This window comes from Labrus bergylta, chromosome 4 (assembly GCF_963930695.1).
Source record: "Labrus bergylta chromosome 4, fLabBer1.1, whole genome shotgun sequence".
In the NCBI taxonomy this organism is placed as follows: domain Eukaryota; kingdom Metazoa; phylum Chordata; class Actinopteri; order Labriformes; family Labridae; genus Labrus; species Labrus bergylta.
In genome coordinates, this window is record NC_089198.1 from 3,803,078 (window position 1) to 3,828,390 (window position 25,313).

A 25,313-nucleotide genomic window follows, 5' to 3' on the forward strand; every position below is an offset into this window, starting at 1 on the left:
CATTTCTCAACTTCAGTTGCCCTCTCCTCTCTCCCGTCTCGTGTTTCAAAGCTCCCGTTCACAGTACGTTCAGTGAACGAACTGAACGAGAGCTCCGCCTCCTCTCTCTCCCTCTCAGTCAGTCAGTCAGTGATTTGTGTTCTGAACGTACTGAACAGAACGGTCGGGGAAAATAAATGTGAATGTTTTAGCAGCTTTCAGTTTGCAAACTGTAACTTTATCCAACTAAATTCTCAGCTCATTGGTTTATTATTCACCACCGGCTGTTCTCAGAACGATGGCGAGCAGAACTAAACGTTCGGCCGTGTTTCAGTTTATTAAATTCTGATTCACAGACAGAGCTGCAGAGAAGTACTGAACGATTCAGTGAACGAATCATTTGAACGAATCACTTCACTGAACTGATTCTACTGATTCAGTACACTGAAAAGAACTGCTTTTCACATCACTAGTTCTTTTCTCCAGCTGTAGTACCAGTTGTATCGTCCCTCTGCCGGTCCAGCTGGCTTTCACTGTTTGCAGGAAAACAGTCAGTGCAGACTCGTGCTGGGAATCTTTGGGTGTCTCATGATTTGATTCAATTTTGATTACAATTACAATATTTTCGATTCAAAGTGATTCATGATTCAAAGTCTATTTTTGAATGAGTAGAAACTTCAGGATCTAGTCCAGTCATCTGTGAGACTGGCTGCATTTGTTGCTGCTCCATTTTTCAAGCAATTTCCCCTCAGGGACAATAAAGTCTAAAGTCTATTCTACTGAGTTAAAGAGTTAGCCCTAGCACTTAGCAGGGAGAGACTGATTAGCCAAAAAAAAGATTTTTGGAAGTTATGAATCGGTTTAAAATCTCAGAAGATTAGAATCTCTATTATTAAACAAGTTGATTTTTTTCCCAGCTCTCGGCAGACAAGAGAGGCGAACACAATCTGACCTAAAGCAATCAGAACCACTCGGCAGTCACTTAAAGTTAATTTATCTTGAATAAATATCTGCACACAGATATCTGCCTTCATGTGTGGCTAACAATCTGCTCTTAGATGATCTCCAACACCAACTCCATTCTCATTCCTCAGTTTGCTCATTACACTTTAAACTAGGGGTGTAACGAACCAACGATCTGAATCAGTTGGTTGAACAATCTAATCGATGGGCAGTCAAAACAATGATCTATCCCAGCACTTTCTAAAAATCTTACTCCAAACCTGTTGGATAGCTTCTGCCCAACTGTGCATCACCCAACAATGCTAGCAGCAAGCTAACAATAGCGAGCAGCAAAGTTAAAGAGGATGAAGAAGAAATCTGAAGTTTACAAGTGGGCAGGATGCACGTTTCCATCATTCTTCCTTTTCTCCAGATGATTGGCATCTAATCTAACATCCTATACCAAAAAGATCTCCCCTCACTATCCACACATCCCCTGAAACGCCCTGAAGAGTCGACCACCGCTCCCGGAGGCTAAACGGTCGTCAGATAAAAGCCGATGAGTTCAGAGATCGATCAGAACGTCTTTGACAATCTGTGTCTCCTCTCTAGGTTTCTTCACAAACAACAACAACAACAACAACAACAACAACAACAACAACATATGCTGCGTATATATGCAATATGAAAACCAAGATGGCCGACCTCGCCTCAGGCCTAATCCAATAACCACAAGAGAGACTCTGTCAGAGGATTCCTCCCCGCCTACAGAGAGACGCTCTGAATGGAATAATGAAATGAAGAATGGAAGACGAGTTGTGTGATACCTCGAGGTGGCAGAGAGTCCAATTCAAAAATAATCCCAGCATCCCCTGCTTCTCCTCACACCTTCACCCACTCATACATACAGATGGAGTTCAATGTTTATCTTCTATGCACAAACACGGCGCTCAGCTGCAGCGCTGCTACTTCTGCAAATAAGCCCGGTGACACCAGAGGAGGCAAGTTATTCTGACAATGAATGGGAGGGTGATGCTTTAATATACTGCTGATATGGAGTCGGGGGGGGGCGTCTCAGCTGGGGGAGAGGAGTCTTGTTAAGTATAATACGGTGTCATCGCCTGAGCTTCACTGCCACCACCACCGCCGTCACTGAGCTATTTTTAACCCGCCTGAGAATGCGGCTGGCAGGCAGAGAGTCTCTGTGTCCTCAAAAGGAGGAGAATGATGTTTGTCTGATGTCTGGCTCCCTGAACACTCTCATTTCTCTTTTATTAAAAAAAAAAAAAACACCTCCGGGTTTGAAATTACTTTGCATGCACGATGAGTGGACGTGGTGGAAGAAGGAATCTCCTCACTTACTTTCTGCCCTAAAGCTCTTTGTGCTTTTTTCTTCTGTTAATAATGTCTCCTTTAAAATTCACCTGCTTTATCACATTTGTCATGTGTCCTGCACCCTCATTGGATATTATCAGTTGAATCAACCTGGTCAATGTTCCTTAAGTTGGTACGCAGCTTCTTGTTTTTGGAATTAGCTGCAAAATTAAAGGCACAGTTTGTAAACTCCGCCACCAGGGGGCTCTCGATCAAAACAATAACATAAGATGACGTCGAGGCTGGCGGGGAATCATGGGAGTGATTCTTCTGCTACTCCCAACCCCACCCCTCTGATGAAAACAAACTATCTGTTGACCGTAGTCATGACGACCGGGTGAAACCGACCTGAGGAAGAGAATCTGTTTACAGACGAGCTGATGTATCAGAGGATAATTTAAATGATGTTTTTATCACAGCAGCACTAACAGCGACAGTACGACAGCTTTCAGTAGCAGCTAACCACTTTGACGTAAGCTCCGATGTTTCCACGGCAACGATAAACGTGTCATGTCCGTCATGGCGGCCACCGCAACAAGAGACGTGCCGTTACAACTCTAAATGAAGAATTTCTCTGGCTTTGATAACTGTTGGAAATATTAGAGGTGATGTAAGAACTCAACATCGGTTTAGTCCATTTTTCATTAATTCAGATAAAATAAATTCTAATAAAATTCAACATATTGAACCTTTAAGTTATATCTTATTGGAACATTGGTATGCAGCTTCTCTGTCTTGGAATCAGCTGTAAAAATAATGAAGTCCTTGTGGGTTGGTTTACTCAGAAGCCCAAAGAGAACATGCCTACATGTATTTTTATTTGACTCCTTTTTCCTCAGTCGGATTATTTATCGCGTTATCTCGGGATGTTTTCCTCTGATGACGAGTTGATTTCTTGTGATCTTGACAAAACGATTTGAGCGATCTGATTGGTTTCAGGACGTGACGATGCCTCAGTATTAGACTGCTCATAACTAACTTCTGTTTGACTCGTGACGTGTTGTGTTTCATGTGCGATTGTGCGTCTGCCGTTCTGCCTCTGGACGCTACATTCACATTCTCCATGAGACAATAAGGAAGAAGAAGGCACTACAGGCACGTTGGCCCATTTCTCTGCAAATCATTTCAAGCTAATTTAAGCCGGGCAGTTCTCTTCATTTCATCATCGATACGTCTTTCAAACGCTCGTATCTCAATCCGCCCGGTGAGGCAGCGGCGCTCTCCTGTGGTGGCGTTAATGAGCCGTGAGGTCTCGGTGGGAGGAGAAGGCCATGAAATATGGATCAGGACGAGATGTGGTTAATTCTGTATTCAGGGGACCTGCGCTGGTGGGGATCGGGTGACAGCCCCTCCCCCCCCCATGCTGGATGTGATGTTTGTGTAATCCATCACTGGCATTAGGTCGTCTCTGAAAGATGGAGACGTGGGGCCACATGGAAAACTATCTTCTTTATAATGAAAAACAAAAAGAGACACCAGTGGACAGACTGGATATGAGGAGCTGATTTCTCTGACTGAAGCTCAACTTCACAAAGAAAAGGAGCCAATCAACGGATTCAGAAATGATCAATAAGATATTATTTTACCCTCCAGGGAGCCAAAGAGTGACTGAAACAAAGCGTCAGTTTTGTTGTAGAAGTTTAACATGTCACATGAAACCTTTAAGAAGTAATTAATATGTGGTTAACTGGAAGATAACAATGGCGGCCTTAAACAGGATGTAGAATTATTTGGAACAGTCGAGTTCAATCCACACACTCCACTGTGTGTTTTTTGTGGGTGAACAGAGTGGTCTTACCTGGTTCTGGTTTCAGGATCTTCATGAGTAGAGTGGCACATGGCGCTGAACTGGGACACAAAGAAGTCGTAGCGGCGGTGGTAGGACGGCGTGTCCTCCTCGATGTTGGCAAACTTCACAAACTACAAAGAGGACAGAAACACAGAGGAACATATCTATTAGCACATTAGCGTCTTTGGGATTCAACAGTTTTGGTTCGATTCATCCATCTTGGAAATCGTTGGAGAAACCTGTTTAGGAACGTGTTCTGTATTGATGCTCAGTCTGTTTTATTAGAGTAGATTAGATTATACTTTACACTATCTAGAAACATAAACGTTCAACAGATCCAGAACATGTTGGATATTTAGGATTTGAAATCTGGATGTTAACATCTGTATTCTCAGAACAGCCAATGAGAGAGAAATGTACAAAGAGACAAAGATTCAAGACTTTAAGGGATGTAACCGTAAATAAAAAATCCCTGCCAGAAAAGGAAAAGCGTCCTTAATCCACCTCTGACATCGTCAACGAGAGTTCAAATACCTCCAATCAGAACTAATAACGGCCGTGAAGCTGCTAATTCTCACCAAAACCAGATTCATAATTAGCAGACATCTGTAATGACATGCAGCACGCTTCAGAGAGTAAAAAGACGTCACGTCTGTGCATGGACATGAACTGGAAATGACGGCGATGATGATAATCACCATAAGAGAGCCACCCACTTTTGTCCAGCCTGTAATTTCTTCCCTCCAAACGGCGTGCAGAGTGTCCTCTGGAGAGGCCTCCTCACAGTCAGCTGTGCTCGAGGAGTGCTCCTCACTACCCTATCATTGTCCACTGCAACAAATTGCCTCTGTACAGTTTGACATTGGTGAGCGAAACCTCGCCGCTCTACCTGGTAATTTCCTCCCATTTAGTGTCTAACATCTCCCAGGGGCAATGGCTCAGACGGGGAGGAGGTAGGTGTGCAGGGAAGTGGCTTCCCATCAGCTTTTCAAACATGCTCCAGAATCAGACGACCAAACCAAGGCTTCAGACTCAGAGTGCTTTAACATGTAACTGATGGTGCACACTTTGAGCAGAGTCAAATGAAGGTACTCTTTAAGTATACAAAGAATAATAATACCAGTCTGAACAAACTGCTTCACACAAAAAAATACGTTTTAAAGGAAAAAAAAAAGGAACGATCAGATATAAACAAACCATAGTCTGTATAAAACATGGACGTACTCTCAGTGGTTTGTAATGTGGAGTGTTGAAGCCCAACGATAGTGGTCGCCACATTTGAAATGCTGTCTCAACATAACTTCAGGTCAATCAACAGCAGGTAAAAAGGTGGAGCTGAGGCAGACCTCAAGCCTCCTGCCAAACATCTATAATATGCCCACTTTTCACTCATTTTAGCCACGCCCCTAATTATGCATGCATTTCTCTATAGCCTACATCTATAGCCTTCATATTTTTAAAATGGAGTTGTAAAAAAATGTACTGGGTGTACCAATACAGACATGAGCTTTTGATACCTAATTTATTTTTGAACCACGCTGTAAGAAAGTTAATCTCTGATGTAAAGTGGGCATTTTGGCATGGGACCAAAAGGGGGATGCCTCCGCTTTAGCAGCCGGCCCCAAGTGGACACTTGAGAAACTGTTTTTTTGAATATCTGGAGGCTGCTGCTTGAAACTGAGGTACACTTAAGATAATTTAAAAGAATTGCATAATCAAATTCTGAACTTAAATTAAATACAAGCTCGCACAAAGACAAGCATGCCTTCAAAGGTGAATAAAAACGGTCTAAAAACGAGATATTAATGGAAGTGGAAGATCTTCATGTTGATTAAAAGCTGTTCCAATGTTAGTAAAATCCAAGCATACAACACACCCCCCACAAAAAATGACTTTTTATTTTGCTTAGGTTTTCAAAATAAAATGGTTGTTTTCTTCTTAGATAGATAGATAGATACTTTACTGATCCCGAGGGAAAATCAAAGTATTCTTCGTAAAAGACCAAAGTTAAAAGGTTTGTGGATTAGATTTATGAACCAATTTCTTGCTTTGATTTTTAGGAATGAAGCAGTAGTTTGTCTCATTGGTAGTTTGTTGGTTGCCCTGGGTTGCTGGTTTACTGATGACCCTGCTGGTGAATATGCAGCATCACAGTCTGAGGGGGAGGACGCAGACTGCTGCTGACTCCAGCAAAGAAGTTGGACAATGCAGCCTCGAGTAATTTAAGAAGTCTTACTTAGCAATTATCTGTATTTTACAGAACATTTAGGATTACGTACACCTATATGAGCAACTCCGACACTTAACCTATGTGTTTGTTTTTTCCAAATTGTCAGTGGGTGAGAGTTTGTCAGGAGCTGCAGTTTTGAAGGAACCATGATAAATCCTGGCCTCTGCAGTTCATCTCAGTAAAGTGTTGATGTCTTTGGTTGCAGACAGTCATAAAGGGCTGCTGCCACCTGAGTCCTGACTCAGGTAATGATGATGAAGACCTCCTCGGCCTCTTAACTGTCAGACTGGGACTTTGTTTCCCCTTCAGTTGTTGTTTGTGCTGAACGAAGAGGAAAAGTCTACAGCTGTGACTGGTACAGAGAGCTAAAGAACATTTAAGTCTGTCAAGTCTTATGTTCCAAAGTCCAGTGGCATTGATTTGGCACTCAAGGCAAGAATCTTGCCCAAAGGTCAGGTTTCCTTCCTTTATGACCTCCTGTTCACAACTGACGAGTCCGCGGTAAAAAAGATCAAGGCTGATTGAGAAAGCGAATTACAAACCAATCTTTCTGAGGATTTCTGGGAAAAGGCGCTTGGGGCTGCTAATTCTTCTTCGAGCTGTGCTAGGCTGTCTCTTATCCAGTTTAAAGTGCTCCACAGACTTCATTACAGCAATATAAACTCTCCAGAATATTTCCGGATACAACTGATGAAACTTGTGGTAGATGTTCTCAGGCTCCTTGCAACCTGACTCACATGTTTTGGTCCTGTTCTAAATTAGTTAATTATTGGCAGTCCTTCTTTAAGTCCATCTCCAACATTTTAGGTATAAACATCAATCCATCCCCACATATAACTATTTTCGGGAGGTCTCCTGACAATCTTGCCACCCCGACCACGCAGGACAATGTTATTGCATTTGCCTCTTTAATTGCCCGCAGGAAAATCCTTCTCTTATGGAAATCTTCACAACGCCCCTCCTTCAAAGCATGGCTGCACGATGTCTTATTTTGTCTTCTTATGAAGTTGGAGAAAATTAAATTCTCTCTTAGAGGGTGCTCTGATAGGTTTTACACTCACTGGAGACCTCTGCTTCAATATTTTGAGAAACTCTCACCTGACGAGGTATTGTAGTAGTACACCATCGCCTGCTGATACTGATCCTGTCCTCTCGTGCCTGTCCAGCCGCCCCCCCCCCCCCCTTTTTTTTCTCCCCCTGAGTCAGGGCAAACCTGTGCGTAATTAAATACCAAATTTTATGTTCTGACCATACTTCTTTCTGTGCGCGGGTTCTTCAGCCGCTTAGGTGGTAGCCTGGATGTGAGCAGCTGTTGTCTGCAGTGTGCGTGAGTGATTCTGTCTCTTTCACAGGTTACACTGTTTTTCCTATTTACCTATTTGGTATGCTCATAACAACTTTCATTCTTGTCAATGTTGTTTGTTTATTTATATATTCATTTTTTTGTTTATGTTTGTCTCGTCAATTTTCATTATCATTATTTATTTGTTTTTTTGTGAAGCTTTCCAATCTTGCACTTTTATTCTTGTCTTTAAACTAAGAGGTCTATTTGTTGGTCTGGGAGGGTTGTTTACAGGGCGATGGGATACTGGGTTTTTGAATGTTTCTGATTGCACTGTATGCTTTGAACTTGCTTTCATAAAAATATGTTGAAAAAAAAAAAGTCTGTCAAGTCTAATTAAAGCTCTACCTTTAATATGTCTATTCAATATGGACAAAATCAAAGCATTTTCATCCATAGTCACATATCACACTCTGCCCCTATATGATGTTCATACACAAGAAAGAGTGTGTTAAAGGTCACATATTCTGTAAACTCCTCTTCTCCATCTTCCTCTAACTCTAATATGTGTCTATAGTCCGTCTACAAACCCCCCAATGATGAGAAAAGTCCATCCTCTCCGTCTTCTGCCTGCTCCACTTTTCAGAAAATGTGTGCTCAAACAGGCCGTTTGGAGATTTTCCCTTCATGACATCACAAAGGGTAGTAGCCCCTCCCCCAGGTGGGTGACACTCCCACAGCTAGGTGTTTGTTCTGCCCTCTGAGTCTGCCTTCTCACCGTAAACAATAGGACATGGAGCAAGAAAGACAGAGTACACCCAAGCCCTTCCAGAGAGGGGGCGTGGTCAGACACAGCTCATTTACATATTTAAAGGTACAGACACAGAAACAGCCTGTTCTGAGCAGGGCTGAAATAGAGGGGTTTATAGACATGATCAAATACAGGATCAGAGTGGATTTAGAACAAGAAACTTCACACACATGTTTTGAGGAGCTCTGACACTTATTTACACTGAAGAAGAGGAGGAGGATATGTGACCTTTAAAATCTACTAACCACATGTTAGAGGGAAAGTAAGGACTCTCTTAAAGGCACCTCGAGACATTAAACAGATTATTTTGGGCAATCGCTGGGTGTCTGATTTTTTTTAAGGTCTGAGCTGCACATGAAAGAATTCAAACAGAGAGAAAAAACAAAGACTTTGAAGTGGACTGATGAAGGTTCCTCTGTTAGAAGAGGAGCCAAGTCTTCAGAGGCCATCTGCGCACTAACTGTTGAGCGAAATCACAAGTGAAGAAGGTCGACTGAGGCCGAAATGAAGCAACAGACGGAATCTAAAGAAGGAGAGACGGGAAAGAACTGATAGAGCTTACTCAGATTAGAGACTCCCTTTTTGTTCACAAAGTCCACGACTGACACATGGAAGCAGGAAGAAGATTGAACCGGTGAATAGAGACGCACATTTCCTTATCAGACTGTCCGCTGTGTGTGTGTGTGTGTGTGGCACATCTGGCTCAGCAGACTATAAATAGCTGACGTCTAAACTCCCCGGTGTGTCTGACTCAGTGGCTTCATTTGCTCGAGTGCAGACTGATGAGTGTCTCTTCTATTGAGATGGAGCGCAGGAAGAGACACTTCAAGCCGTCGCAGTCTGCCAATTTCTTGTGACAAAGAGAGCTGGCTGATGGATTTGGCCACACGGACGGGAGTGACACACGCTGGGCACAGAAGGCAGAGGGGAGACAGGTGACGGGTAGATTTCAAGTGAAAAATCATGCATGTTTTTATTCCAATGATTTGAAAACCTTTTATATGATTGGTTAACAGAATGGTTATTAATTAGCAGAACATCTTAAAAGTTTTTATCCACATTTTAATGTGATTTTGTGTTGAGTTAGTTTTCAATCCAAAGCCATTTTCAGACTTCTTGTTTTCGCTAAAGCGCCGTAACTAAGCTCCGCCCTCATCACTTCTTTGTACCTTCAATTTGATTCTGAGACGGCGTAAAATCGAGCCACAGCCTGTGAGATTCAAGATGCTTTTCGGCGTTGCAGAAGCTCCACATAGAAACTCAGTCAGACATGCGCACACACACACACACACAGCACTGCGCTCCCCTGCTGGCTCAGCTGATCCCATCTCTCCTCTGTAACGCCTCTGTTACTACCTCTGAAGACGCTACAGAGGGTGTATCACTTGGCCCCCCGTTACGCCTCAGCAACAAGACTGAAGGTGAAATGTCACAGGGGCTTAAATATCACGGCTTGAAACACCAGTCTGAATAGAGCTGAAGAAAATAATGATATACTCTTTAAAGGGACTCTAACACCAACTGTGAGACCATGTGGCCGTTCATGAAGCCCGTTGGCTTGAGGCTTAAAACACCTTTACTTAACAATAACAGTTTGATACTCTTTAAGTCTTAAACTGATTTAAACTCATTTGATTTAGATTGAATAAAAAGGTAAACACCTTAGGAAATAAAATGTGAGAAGAGGGAGAAGAAAGATCGAGCTTAGTCCCCTGGAGCGTTATTTTAAAATACATGAAACAGAATGTTGAGCTCTGTGACTGAACCATTACTAAATGGACTCAACTTCAATTAGACACATTTTAGTGGCATGAACTGAAGCTTTTCCATGATTCCAGTTCCACGGAGACCAGAACGCAGGCCTGCTCGAGGTCCCTCAAGTCTCTGAACGTAGTATGGGAGGTAGAGCCTGGTCCCTGTCCTTTGGAATCATGCATCAGTAAAGGCTATCCACATTGTGTACCTGTGCTTGCGCTCGTGTATGAACTGCACCATGCTGAAGTAAACCTCTTCAAAGCGTGCCAGGGCCAAAGAAGTGCATCGAGTTTGAGCACAGACTGGAGCACTCACACTCGTCAAACTAACTGGACTTCAGGGGTGAAGTGTGCTTATGCACGGTAAGGCCTGCCTAGTGAGAGTGCGCCCTTAATCAGCCAATCAAAGTGCAGCAAACCTCAGTTTACCATGAGTCTGGTTCTCCCCAAGGTTTTTTTTTCTTTCTACTGTTGCCAAGTGTTTACTCATGTTACATCTCTTGAAATAACTCGGAGGATGTTCCGGACCTTCTCTTTGTGAAGTTTGCTGAGAAATAAAGAAAGACGTATTGATGGAGCTCTGACATGTTTTTGTTTTTTTGTTGTTGTTGTTTTCGCCTGTGATGTTGTCGATCAGGATGATTTAGTTTAATCTACTCTCCGGCTCTGCACTGCGAGCAGCTCTGCAGGACTGACGAGTCACCGCTGAGGCTCGGCTGCTTTCAAACAGTATTTCAACCAAAAAAGCTGCACTCATTTGTCGGGCTGCGTCTTGTTCTGCAGACATCTCAAACAAACTCATTAAACTGATAATTACCTGACGGAACAAACACGAGTGCTTCTTTTTTTCCACGGCTGAGATGTGAAACCAAAAACGCTGACATTAAACGCAGCGTCTCGCCTTTGTAGCCGGCATCATGAGGGGGCATATAATTAACACAGCTTGCTCCTAAAGGCGGCGTTTGCCACTGTTGACAACGCCCCCCCCTCCCCTCCCGACTCACCTACCTGTCTCTGCCTTCATCAGAGTCTAAATACCACACATAAATAATGCAAAGGCTTTCACGTCTAAAACCTGCGGCTCTGTTTCCTGCTTCCTGCTCACATGAACCTCCAACAATGGAAAGGACGACAGGCCCAGAACAAGAGGCATGAAAAGGGGAAAAAAAAAACTTTGGGTTCACCTTCAAAAGACTTACAAAGGGGGGGGGGGGGGGGGGGAATGAGTCTGACATTTGCTGGCGGCTTATAAAAGGCTAATAATAATCAGAATCTGTCACAGGATATGGTATTTCCACCGCCAGAGTAAAAGTTAAATGAGGTATTAAACCAGCGACATCAACCTCTGGGCTGCAGCTGAGTAATGTGTTCAATGTTCTGCTCAGTGTGTGTGTGTGTGTGTGTGTGTGTGTGTGTGTGTGTGTGTGTGTGTTCAGCTTGAAGTGAAGCTTTATGTTCATTTTATTTTGTGTTCACAGCAAAATTAAAAAAGATTGATTGTCTTATTTCGAGGCAACGTTTTCAAACAACGAGCTACAAAAACAGAGTTCAGGGATGTTGCAGCAAGGAAGAATGAGCAACATGTTCCACATAAAGAAATCATAAAGTCTGTCCTGTGTAAATGTGTCTCTGAGTCATGACTGTCTACAATGAGGGAGAAGCTCGAGTCCCGCTGGCTGTGTTGTTGTCAGAGCCGTGTTTACATGGACGGGACGGCCGGCTCCTCCCCTTGTGTATAAAAGCTGTTTTAGTCAAGAACTAGAGAGAAGAAGAAGAACATACTCACTGATTATTTGGATGTTAGTAAGAGTTTTTAGATCACGCTCATTCTGTGTCACTTTACATGAAATGTGAAGCTACGAGCTAACTAAAGAGCGCTAACATTAGCATGCTAACACAACAATGTGAAGCTACAAGCTAACTAAAGAGCGCTAACATTAGCATGCTAACACAACAATGCAGGCAGCAGCCCCAGTAAAGGACAATTGCTGCTAACACTTTAAGTCGTTTGTTATGGTGTTTCATTTCCCTGAATGGTGTATGAATGGATGAGTTAATACTGATGGACTCTTTACTCAGCAGCCTCTACCATCAGTGTGTGAATGTGTATGAATGGATGAGTTAATACTGATGGACTCTTCACTCAGCAGCCTCTACCATCAGTGTGTGAATGTGTATGAATGGATGAGTTAATACTGATGGACTCTTCACTCAGCAGCCTCTACCATCAGTGTGTGAATGTGTATGAATGGATGAGTTAATACTGATGGACTCTTCACTCAGCAGCCTCTACCATCAGTGTGTGAATGTGTATGAATGGATGAGTTAATACTGATGGACTCTTTACTCAGCAGCCTCTACCATCAGTGTGTGAATGTGTATGAATGGATGAGTTAATACTGATGGACTCTTCACTCAGCAGCCTCTACCATCAGTGTATGAATGGATGAGTTAATACTGATGGACTCTTCACTCAGCAGCCTCTACCATCAGCGTGTGAATGTGTATGAATGGATGAGTTAATACTGATGGACTCTTCACTCAGCAGCCTCTACCATCAGTGTGTGAATGTGTATGAATGGATGAGTTAATACTGATGGACTCTTCACTCAGCAGCCTCTACCATCAGTGTGTGAATGTGTATGAATGGATGAGTTAATACTGATGGACTCTTCACTCAGCAGCCTCTACCATCAGTGTGTGAATGTGTATGAATGGATGAGTTAATACTGATGGACTCTTCACTCAGCAGCCTCTACCATCAGTGTGTGAATGTGTATGAATGGATGAGTTAATACTGATGGACTCTTTACTCAGCAGCCTCTACCATCAGTGTGTGAATGTGTATGAATGGATGAGTTAATACTGATGGACTCTTCACTCAGCAGCCTCTACCATCAGTGTGTGAATGTGTATGAATGGATGAGTTAATACTGATGGACTCTTCACTCAGCAGCCTCTACCATCAGTGTGTGAATGTGTATGAATGGATGAGTTAATACTGATGGACTCTTCACTCAGCAGCCTCTACCATCAGTGTGTGAATGTGTATGAATGGATGAGTTAATTCTGATGGACTCTTCACTCAGCAGCCTCTACCATCAGTGTGTGAATGTGTATGAATGGATGAGTTAATACTGATGGACTCTTCACTCAGCAGCCTCTACCATCAGTGTGTGAATGTGTATGAATGGATGAGTTAATACTGATGGACTCTTCACTCAGCAGCCTCTACCATCAGTGTATGAATGGATGAGTTAATACTGATGGACTCTTTACTCAGCAGCCTCTACCATCAGCGTGTGAATGTGTATGAATGGATGAGTTAATTCTGATGGACTCTTTACTCAGCAGCCTCTACCATCAGTGTGTGAATGTGTATGAATGGATGAGTTAATACTGATGGACTCTTTACTCAGCAGCCTCTACCATCAGTGTGTGAATGTGTAGGTGTGACCTGCGGTGTAAAAGCGCTTTGAGTAGTCAGAAGACTACAAAAGAACTACAAGCTGAAGTCCATTTTTGTGTGTTGTTCATTATTACTCTGCATGTCTGATTAGAAGAAGTTCAATATTGTGTCTTTCCTTTAAATCCCAGTCAAGTTGAAAACGTCCCTGACACCAGTAACCTGATGGAAACCAAGATTTCATAAACAGTTAGTCTCACCGAGTTGGTTCCCAGAACCTGCAGGTCTGGTTCTCTGGACTCCAGCAGCTTGGCCACCATGTGCAGGAAACTCTCCACGAAGGGTTTGATGCTCTGAGAGTGACAGGCCATCAGCAGCTGGTCCAGAGCCTCCATGGCGATCACCACGTACCTGCACAGAGGACGGGAGGGAATCATCATCGAGGCCTGAGCTGCTCTGAGACAGGAAGTGTTTTAACATCTGAGGCATGCAGCACTCTGCCAGGACACATGGAAATATCTCAAAAATGAACGTTCAGAGTTTTAAACTTTTGTTGTGTTAAAAATGAAGTTGTTCTTGGGATATGAATTCTTTAAAGACAGTAAAAAGAAATGCCTTCAGTGCTCGAGTTCCACTGTTGTTGAAACCATTTTTACCCCGGCTTAATTCAAGAGGTTATTCACTTGAGATTTTGATTGGCTGTATTTTTTTATATTTCTTTCTCTACTATGCCTTGATTGGTGGAACCTTGGAACACTTTCATCATCAATCAATGGATGTCACTATCTCGCTGGCTGTAAAATAAATCGACGCTGTGGCTCAGTTGGTAGAGTCGGTCGTCTCTCAACCAGAAGGTCAGGGGTTCGATCGCCAGCTCCTGCAGCCAACATATACGATGTGTCCTTTGGCAAGACACTTAACCCCAAGTTGCTCCTGCTGTTTTGTCGGGGGCCTGTGAATATGTGTGAATGGGATCAGCATTAGCCAAGAGTTGACTTGTTAATGTCATGTTGAACTACAGTAGAGGCTTACAACCCTAACCTGAGGTCATGAGCTGTGACAGTGACCCAAAGAATAAGATCATGGATACAAGTGGCTGAAATGAGACTCCTCCAAAGGATGTCTAGGCTCTATGTCTACAATCCCCCAGGAGGAGCTGGAAAATGTTGCTTGGGAGAAAGTTGTCTGAGTCGACTCGCTGCCACCGCGACCTGTCCTCCAATAAGCCGACATAAAATCGATGGATGGACGAATGGATGGAGGCTTATGAAATGGATGTTGGAGCCAGCTATGCATCCAAGCAGCCTATTGATGCTCTGATTGGTTGTAGTTTGCAGAAGCATTTTTGTCTGTACTTGCTGACAACATTCCTCTGAAATGTAAACAAACTGAGAGGTTCAGACAAATTCAAACCTTCTTTGTTGTTCTTCTGATTCAAATCTACAGCCTGCAGTCTGAGCAGAGTTATTCTGGATGATTAGAACATCAGAAATACAGTTCATGCAGGTTGTTATTGTGGACCAAATGGACAGTGTGTGTGTGTGATGTTTATTTAACGGCATGAATGTATTACAGCTCGAATGGACTCATCACTCGTATGCGGGCAGCTCGGTCCATCTGGGAGGCAACAAGCCTCGCCAAAATCTAACGACAGGTTTGGGATTTGAGTGACATAACAAACGCGAGCATACGGACGTGACACTTTGTCGTGGACGGAGTGTTTTTTTTAAAGCGATGCCAAATGGTTTGGTCACAGCACATGGACGATTACAGATGGAGCGAGAGAGAGAGCGAGAGAGGGATGTGTTTGTTCTCTGAATTTCGGCTTCGGGGAGTTAAAGTCACAGCCAATTAAACACCACTTCTGACGTTATAATCACTGCATTGATTTGGTGCTGCAAATTTTGCCTTTTAGAAAATACATTAGGGATACTTTTGTCTCTCAACTCGTTTTAATTACGTTCGAGGAGCAGAAGGCTCAAAACGGTTCAGGGAAATGTGAAGCAACGAGATTTGTAATGTGGTAAAGACCATTCTGAGGAGAGCCTCCTTCGCTGTGTGATTTTAAACTTGATTAACTCTGTTACACTGGGATCTTTGTGCTTCGTCTCCAGGGGATCGAGGAGGAGGATTCACCAGTTAATGATGCTGTTTGTTTACGGTAAGTTACTGTAAGTGACTACTTCATGTACTGTCTGTTTCCCCATCAAGTTTCATTGTGCCCAATGTGGTTATAGATTCACAAATCTTCTACTTCTTTTTGCAAGCTTTGGTAAAAACCATAACTGTAAATATTAACAGGCGCAACCTGGGTGACCCAGCTGTTCCTGCAGGGGGCGCTGGAGTCCCATCGATGGCGGTCTCCATGCTGGAAATGCTGTCTCAGCCTAACTTTCAGTCAGCCTAACGATAGGCTGAGAGCTGGAGCTGAGGCGGGTTTTAAACCTCCTGACAAACCGTTACACCACGCCCACCTGTCAATCATGTCAGCTACACGCCTTATTGTGAATGACGCTGCATTCAAGTGCTCCTCAGATGGTCCTTGTTACCCAATTGGGAAGTTGTTCCTCAAACTTAGTGTGTTCACGTTCTTTCAGGTTGGGAGAGTAACAAGTTTTATTTGAGCTGAAAGTTAATGTGAAATAAGTGGATTAAGAAAAAGTTTCTCAACATTGACAAAACATCTTCTGCCCCCCATGTGACGATCAATATGACGTCAAGTCGGGCACCAATTCTTTCCCGAGCTTCGAGTTGTTGTTCCGACTTGAGCAGGAGTTCATGAGCATTTTCCCTCTCCGACACTCGTCTGTCCCACATGAATACATGGTGACTCTTATCCTTTATAAAATCTAAACAGATAGTTTTGTTTTCAGGGAGTGCAACGGTCAACACAAGAAAAATAATCTTCACATTTTGAAGTTGTTCAAAGTAAGGTGTGACTTACCCGTAGCGATGTCGCACCACGTCTCTGCTCAGCCTCTCGGCCAGGTACGCTCCGATCCTGTCCAGCTTCTCCGGAGCCGACACAGCGTAGAAGGTGAGCTTCTCCATGTCTGATTTACTGAGGCCATCCTGAGGGACACGACCAGACGTGACAGATTCACAGGGTTAAAAGAAAAGTGTACGGAGAGAGTTCCTTTTCTTCAATGTTTATTCATTGATCTGGATGGTTTTTAAACTTAGGGGGACCAAATGTCCCCATTTGACTGGGACGTTCCGTTTTCAGTTCCCCACAAATATCTAGGAAACTCTAATACGTCCCGGTTTTGAACGGTCCCTGTCCTCATATTAACCAACCAAAACAACACACCATGCTAACAACACTGTTCTGTCAACGTCGTTGCCAAGGCTGCTGCTGTTTTAACAAACAGAAAAACATCACTAACGCACCAGGTGTCAAAGTTCAACACTGGTTTGTCTGTTCATGTGTCAATCAATCAATCAGCTGTTAGTTAGCTAGCCTAGCTTATCATGCTAACAGGACCTAGAGCATAACGACAGGTAGGCGAGCGGTCGTGCCTAAAAGGAAGTCAGATTTTTCCAAAGAGCTTCAAGAGAGTGACAGCTTCCTTTGAAAAGTAACAGCCAATGAACATGCTGCTTTTTGTACACACTGCAACAAGTTATCTGCAGAGAACAGCGAGAACGTCCGAGCACGGACTCTGTGGATCGTCACATGGAACAAAAACGATAGCCAATCACGAATCAAGATGACCGAAGCAGGAAGCACAACAAACATTACCATGGCAACGAGAGCGAACGTAAAGTTAGGTGGACGTCAGAAATGGAGGAACCGGTGAGCCCGTGGCCAAGTGGTTGGTGGGCGCGCCCCATGTACAGAGGCTATAGTCCTCCAAGCGGGCGTCCTGGGTTTGAATCCCACCTGTGGGATCACAATCACTCCCCGCTCTCTCTCTCTCCCTGATTTCTCAATCTATGCACTGTCCAATCACAAAATAAAGGCGTAAAGAGCCAAAAAATAAACCTTCAAAATAAAGTAAAGAAACGGAGGACCAACTTGTTGATTTGTGGCAACAACACAAGAGTTCATACAACGTGTCTGTTCAACAAAACACAACTGACAAGGACAGGAGCTGGACCAAAACGGACGTACCAAGTAGCTAACAGCTAGCCACATTAAACTTAGCCATCATGTTTGTTTACTCTTAAATCACGTTTGTTGAGACTGAATGAGTCGGTTAGTGTGTTATGCGCTGAGTTGGTCGTCTCGTTGTTTACCACTCACTATAACAGTTTGCCTGTCGTCGTGTGTGTGTGCTCCCTCACTCTCTCTCCTCTACTTTAACTGTCAAATCTAAATCTGAATATAGCTTGCATGATTATCTCCTCACATCTGCATTACCCCATCAGGATGATGATTTAGTCCACTCCTCTCGGGTTTTGTCCTTACCTACCTACTTTATTTGAGACTCATAATATCTTCATATAATTAGAAATATACCAAACAAGTCAAACTACAGAGATTCCGTTTCATTTCATTTCTTCTAAAAACAAACCACAAAAGTCAAAATGTACGTTAAGACTTGTTGCATGTTTGTAAACTTCTAAAGGACACTCTGTGAACTTCATTGTCGTCCATATAAAAAGTGATGCCTCCAGGTGTCGTACGTAAAGAGGAGGGAGTTAATTTGAGACCGTCTGTCCCCCGAGTGTCTCCAGCTCCTCGGGCTCTCAGCGAGCGATAATTAATCTGACAAGGTCTCGACCATTCGAGCGTTTCCCCTCCCCACCGCCCTGTTTGCTTACACCAAAGGCTCTTGGGGGAAATATTTAGAGGATGGGTGAGAGATTTACGAGAAATAAATGAATAAGACAACCCTCTTGTGTATTGGACCAATAGGTGCATATTTAACGTTTTAATTAACAGAGGTTAAGGAATCCTAACAGGTGATAATATGTTGTCATGGTCCTGTTATTGAGGTCGTGTCACATTTAATTAGCAGGTTTATCAGACGACTGAAGCTCTTGTGTGTCTCTGGGGTTGTCTGATTATATCGGAGTTGAGCTCTCTGGAGAACACGGGGTTAACACGCTGCTAAAGGCTAAAATTGTGACTGCTCCGAGTCTCAAAGGAACCGTGATATTTACAGCCCTGTGACGTTTCACCTACAGTCTGAATGTCGCAGAGTGATCCCCCCTGTACTGTCTTTAGAGGTAGTAACAGAGGCGTTACAGAGGAGAGAGGATCAGCTGAGTCAGCGTCAGAGCACAGCGCTGTGTGTGTGTGTGTGTGTGTGTGTGTGTGTGTGTGTGTGTGTGTGTGTGTGTGTGTGTGTGTGTGTGTGTGTGTGTGTGTGTGTGTGTGTGTGTGTGTGTGTGTGTGTGTGTGTGTGTGTGTGTGTGCGTGTGCGTGGAGCTCCTGCTGTGCTTCCTCAACCCATGCTCTTTTGTAAAGCGTCTCAAGATAACAGTTGTCGTGAATTGGCGCTGCTTATGCCCGCAGAGTGAGAACATAAATACCAAAATAATAATGAAATGAATATAATGAAAGATGAGTTACTTACTTTCGGGTCCTCGGGGAAGATGTTGTCCACCAGGCGTTTGTACCTCGGCCTCAGCGGCCCACAGCAGCCACAAACTCCTGCAACAAACAACAAAGACGTGACAATTAGGACAGATGGTTTCCTCCTGAGACTTCATCAGATCATTCAGTGAGAGCATGAGTTCACCTTCACATCGTGCACAAACTGTACGCTTGCACACCTATCGATTCTTTCATGCACAGATTTTCAGACTTTTCTCTCACCATCAGACAACTTCTGAACACGTTTGACTATTTTATACAACAACCCTTTTACCAGTTTCAGAATAAAAGCACAGTCATTCCATTCAGCATATGACACTTCCTGTAGGCTACAGGTTAAAATAAACAGACATATAGCACATTCTCCTCCTTCAGCAAGCCGGCTTCATGCCTCAGGATTGAGAGTCTGAGGGATTTCTGGCTGACATGTCTCCAGCAGAGCAAGCTCTTAATCACAACTTTCTGACTGTTATGAAAGTCACCACAGGAACTGGTGATGCAATCGGCTGCAAGACATATTCCTCCTCTCCTCCGCTGAGTCATCTGGAGCTTTTTTGAGTGTCTGAGATGATCCCGGCTTACTTTGGATTCAATAGGCGATGTGAGAGGTCGCCTCCTATTGACGGACATGAATTAGTATTACACACAGCAGCGTCTGAGTCAATAAGAAGTGATGAGTCAGGGCTCGATGGTGTGTGTGTGTGTGTGTGTGGGGTGAATAAGTTAAAGTCAGAGCGGGAACAATTACAGAGCAGCCGAGCGGGCGACCAGCAGGAGCCTGCAGACTCCACAGAGGAGCGTCTGAATGCTGTGCTCACTGACATTAACGTTCCTTTAAGGCTGGTACTACCAATCAGTGAGTCACAACCTAAAGTGGACATTTTTTGCCTTTCATTTGACAACATCTGAAGAGAAAAGGAAATATTGGGACGGTAGACAGTGGGGGTTGACGTGGAGCAAATGGTGGAGGTTGGATTTGAACCCACAGCCACTGAAAAGAGGGCTTCAGCCTCAGTACATGGGGCATGCGTCATGACCGCTAGGCTAACTAGTGCTCCCATCTTTGCTGGTTATCATGTCCTCACGACCCCCAAAATATCAGCATAAAGTGATCTGAACAGCCTTTTACCAGATCTCCAGGAGCTGAATCTAATTATCAGACTCTGGATATGACTTTTGCACACACACAAAGGAAATAAAAAAGTAATTTTAACCTCGGTGTTGAAAAATCAACATGGCAGGAGGGTTGCGGGGGAAGTCTCCCGGTCCCCCTTCCCCTCTTTGGGTTAACTTAACACTTTGTGGCAGGACAAACATTTGGTTCTGTTCAGTTCACAGACTGACTTTCTTAATGTGGTTGTATATCCTGATGCTGAAGTGTAAAATCCTGCAGTTTCTCGAGTGTCCACTAGAGGCTGGCTGCAGAAGCACAGGAAGTCACATACACACCCATTCTAAAAAGCCTGTTTTTACAGCAGAGATGAACATGTTTACAGCCTGGTTCAAAAAACCAAATAGGTGTGATTAGCCATGTCATGGCTTAGAGCCCGCCTCCAGCTCTCAGCCTGTCGTTAGGATGACTCAAAGTTAAGCGGGGACATTTTGCAGAGTTTGACCGAAGTCATATCATTTCCCATCCTGACGTGGACATAGCGTACATTCCTTCCTTTGGTTTGCTCAGATTTGTGAATGTTTGTCCCTGATCAATGGCCCTGACCATCTTTGCTGAATTGTCAATGTTTCTCTGCGCGGAGAAACGCGGAGGAGCAGCGGACCACCGTGACTCAGAGGTCACGGCAGCCTTCCACTCCTCTGACAGACGATCAATGAAGAAATCCTTCCAGCATTAGAAGCCAAACTTCACCCAGGGCAACACAAACAACAGCAAAACAAGGACAAGAACTTTCTATGGTGTCGCCCATGACAACACAGGCCGACACAGAAAGACGAGGATCAAAGAGATCTACATTTTATCAGTACTTTTTTTAAGAGCCACCTTTCCCTCCTCAGACTCAGAAAATCAACTACAAAGGAACATGAGGGACTTCATTTCCCAGGAGCCTCTGCTCAGATTCTTTACACGACTCCCAGGGTACCTGTCACCTCTCTCCAACACCCTCTCAGGCGACGTTAGGTCACCTTAACACCTCTGGAGTTTGTCTCTGTTGGAAGGTGCAGCCCGAGGGAGTCTGCAGATTAATCAACTTCATTAAGACTCGCTTCACCGGCCTGTCGCCAAGACAACCTTTACAGAGGAAAGCATTCATTATGGACTCTGCAATTATCTGCCACATTAGGGCACGGAGCTACGGGGGAGCCGGCCGCGGTGTGAGCGTGAAGTGTGACCAGACATGTTTAATGAAACGAAGCTCTGAACGTGGCGATCAGAGGAAAACGCCTGCAGGTAAAGACGTCTGGAGACCCACCGCTGAGTGGTTTAATGCAGAGCAAGGTGTGTTTAATGAAGCAGAGTGAACATACAGAACAACACAAGAAGTTCACTTCAAGGAAACTGACCAAGTATGGATGTTAAATGAAAAATAATATGAAGAGAAGTCAAGACGTGATCAAATAAGTCATCGTCTTATTTTTAGTCAGCAAAGATTTATCATGTCAGAGTAAATACCGACCAAGCAGCCAGTATGTCCTCCTTCTTTAGATTCTGCTCCTGAATGTTCTGGATTTGTTTGGACCAGAGAAGGTAGAAGGTTTTAAGGCGGCGACCCCCCCCCCCCCCCCCACACAGCCATTTGGGGGGAGCAGACAGCTCTCTATGACGTTTAGAATTTAGACTGCAGTACCCATTTTAAACACTAGAGGTCAGAGTTACATACTACTCCTTTGAGGGAAACCAAGTTAACATGGATAACGATTAACTAGGATCATACGCGTGTCAGTATATCTGGATTTATGGAACAAAAACAATAGCCAATCACGAATCAAGATGACCAAAGCAGGAAGCACAACAAACATTACCATGGCAACGAGAGCAAACGTAAAGTTAGGTGGACGTTAGAAATCTTGTAAACTAAGCACGCTTCATGATAACATGAAGCCATGCATGTGTTGTATTATGATGTTATAGAGGTAACCGTGCTGAGGCCCGGTTAGTCCTGGAGCAGTGTGAGTGCAGGCCGGAGGGGGGATGGGGAGGGGGGAAATCATGCTTCAGTGTGGTGCCGGTGAACTGGGCCTAGTGTGAGTGCGCCCTAAAAGTCCAGCTCCACATGTGATATTAAACAAGTCATGATCCATCCACTGCTGGAAAAACTCTCCAAAGCTCTTTCACATGACGGGATGATTGCGGTGTCTCGATTTCACCGTTCAGATCGTCTCGGAGTTGGTCCGGCGCTCCAACGAGGAAGGGGAAGTGAGTGAAACATGAGCAGCAGGAAGAGCGGAGCTGCAGGCGGTCTGTCTGACAACGTGGGGTCACTTTACATGAAAACAAGGAGGACACTGAGTCAATGACGTGAGGAAACTGAAACCATGATCAACCTCCTCCAGTCGTCCTGCTGCAGCTGGTTGGGCTGCTTCAGCTTCCCTGATGTCTCCACTACGACCACAAACAGATCTGGTTTCTGTTCATCTTTCTTCAGAAACATTGACCTGATACTGGACTTCATGCAACATATTTCTGTGACAACAAAACCCCTCAAACTAAGCATGTACCCTCCTCATTTTAAGGGATAGCTTGGGTATTTCTTGTCAGAGGAACTTTTGAAGAGCATGTTTATTAACCGCAGGAGTTTTTATCCCCATAAACTGTGGCACTCCAAACTGCATCTGGATATTAAAAATGTGGCGCTCTCTGGGAGCTACCTCCCTTTTTAATCTGGCTTTTAATTTGGAGTGATTTTATAGTCTTGGTCAACGTCGATCATTGTTTTCACAGGTTTATCTAGAATTAGAAGATCACTTTAAAAATCGCACAAGTATATTTGCTTTTACCTTTATGTACCTCTGACATCAGCATTGCAGTACTTGGAGCGTTGGTTGTGCACGTCCTCAGAATCTAGCGCTAAGCATCTGCGAGATGTTATATGCATGTAACTGCTAGGAGCAGTATAGAGTTATATGGTGATGAGACAGGAAATGACATCATCGGAGACACTCGAGAGGTGCTAGAACCATGGCGGAAAAAAGTTAACAGATCAAGTCTGCAACTACTCACACTATGATGTCATTGCCGTTGCATAGCCTCCAAACATGGGTGCCGAAATAGCTGGCGACAGATCATCTGATTTATGTGGTGCTACCTCTAGAGGAATCCTCGAGTAGCACATGTTGTGCACATGTGCAGCAGGTTGTCTACGCGTACATGTGGTTCAAAAGTAAGAATATTACACTCTTGTTGGGCTGAAATACACACACAGGATCCTCTGGACGTTCACTAATGGAGAGATGTCAGAGTGAGGGGGCTGCACATGACAGAGCGAACGAGCAGTTGGGGGTTCGCTGCCTCACTGTCAGAGCTCAGAAGCTGAACTGACACCTCTCCAGCTACCGGACCAAAGTCCAGACTTGGTCAACACCGGGACTTGAACCAGGAACCGTCTGGAACCGTCTCTGAACCCAACCCTGGTCCCTACAGACTGAGCTACTGCCTCCCTAACACCTGCCTTGTTTGTGTTATCTCTTCAACTTTCTCGTTTGCAGGTGAGACAGCGTGCAGGAGTTACCTGTAACTGAGCAAACAGCAACACTCATACTCAGAGCTAAAAGAAGACAGTTTAATACAATTCAAATAGGTTTAAGGAATCAATCAAAAAGACTAAATATTAGTCGCTGCATAAGCTTTTTGAGTGTCTTAATATATTCTGAAGAAATGTTAAACTGAGTTAGGCTGAAAACATTTTTTCTGATGTCACCTTTTAGCACCTCTTATCGACTAGAGCAACGCTCAGGAAGTCTGGCAACCTTCACACTGTTGAAGGTGAAGATGTAAACAGAAACACACACACACACGCTGGGCTCCTACAGAGCGTGTGTGTGTGTGTGTGTGTGTGTGTGTGTGTGTCCTGTGTGCTGCGTTCAGGGACAGCAGACAGGGATGTGATTTTTTGATTCCACGCTTTATTACTATCCTCTGATTGGCTCCCCTGATCATATTTGACAAAGTCAAGAAAGGATAAAATGTGCTGAATGACTGATAGATTCCTGACTGCTGGTTGGATATAACTGTTTATTTAAAGAACCTACAACTTAAACAAAAACACAGATTACTATTCAAATCCTGTTAAAGAATTCTTGAGCAGATTTTTCATCTGAGGCATCAAAAAGAAATCGATTTACCTCCTAAGTCGATTGTGATCAGCCTCGGTTGATTGTTTTCTTTGTGTAGATGCACAAGAGTGACATCAGCTCCAAATGACATTAAAACAATCCAGATAAGAGCATCTCTGCTTCGTCTCTATAATCGAGGCGATGCATCAACGCGAGCTGCAGAGGACGCAGCATGATCACGGCGCACAGAGAGGGCCGGAGGTCGAGAGATTTTGGTGGTCACACGACTGATAAATGAAACCCAGACACTCTAAGTCAGCGGGCTGAGAGGAGGTCGTTACAGGAGGTCAGATCCATCACGCTGCAGCCTTGAACACAAAGGCAGAGAGGATTGATAAACATGTAAACGCTAACACAAGCGCCTGCCGTCACACACGACCACGTCATTACAGACGTAAACATGTTCTTTTCAGGTATTTAAAGCATTCTCTTCTCTTAATGTTAAATCTATACTCCGTGTTTTACTCTGCGGCCGATCAAAACGCCTCGTTAACATCTGTTTTCATCACAGGTGCATGCTGGGTAGAGATTTTTCATCAGAGAGCAGAGCGCTGCTCGGTCCCGACCGGCACCTGAGTGGAGTACCAACATAATCTTTATTTTCTATCGATTTACACAGAGGAGGGATGATGGAGCCACTGAAGAAACACACACACACACACACACACACACACACACACACACACACACACACACACACACACACACACACACACACACACACACACACACACACACACACACACACACACACACACACACACACACACACACACACACACACACACACACACACACACACACACACACACACACACACACACACACACACACACACACACACACACACACACACACACACACACACACTTCTTTTTTTTTTTACCGCTACGACTAATTCTTTAAGAAATATTT

At 44.0% G+C, this 25,313-nt stretch overlaps 1 protein-coding gene across 3 annotated transcripts in view; it reads right to left on the reverse strand.

The window, feature by feature from the left end:
• Positions 1-25,313, reverse strand: part of efr3a (EFR3 homolog A (S. cerevisiae)) — a gene marked incomplete in the record, with an annotated part of 106,060 nt that overhangs the window by 48,915 nt on the left and 31,832 nt on the right. For all 3 annotated transcript variants that reach the window (XM_065953531.1, XM_065953532.1, XM_065953530.1), the window contains 4 exon segments: positions 4,094-4,215; positions 13,828-13,978; positions 16,512-16,639; positions 19,093-19,169. In XM_065953531.1, the coding sequence (XP_065809603.1) occupies positions 4,094-4,215; positions 13,828-13,978; positions 16,512-16,639; positions 19,093-19,169 (478 nt within the window).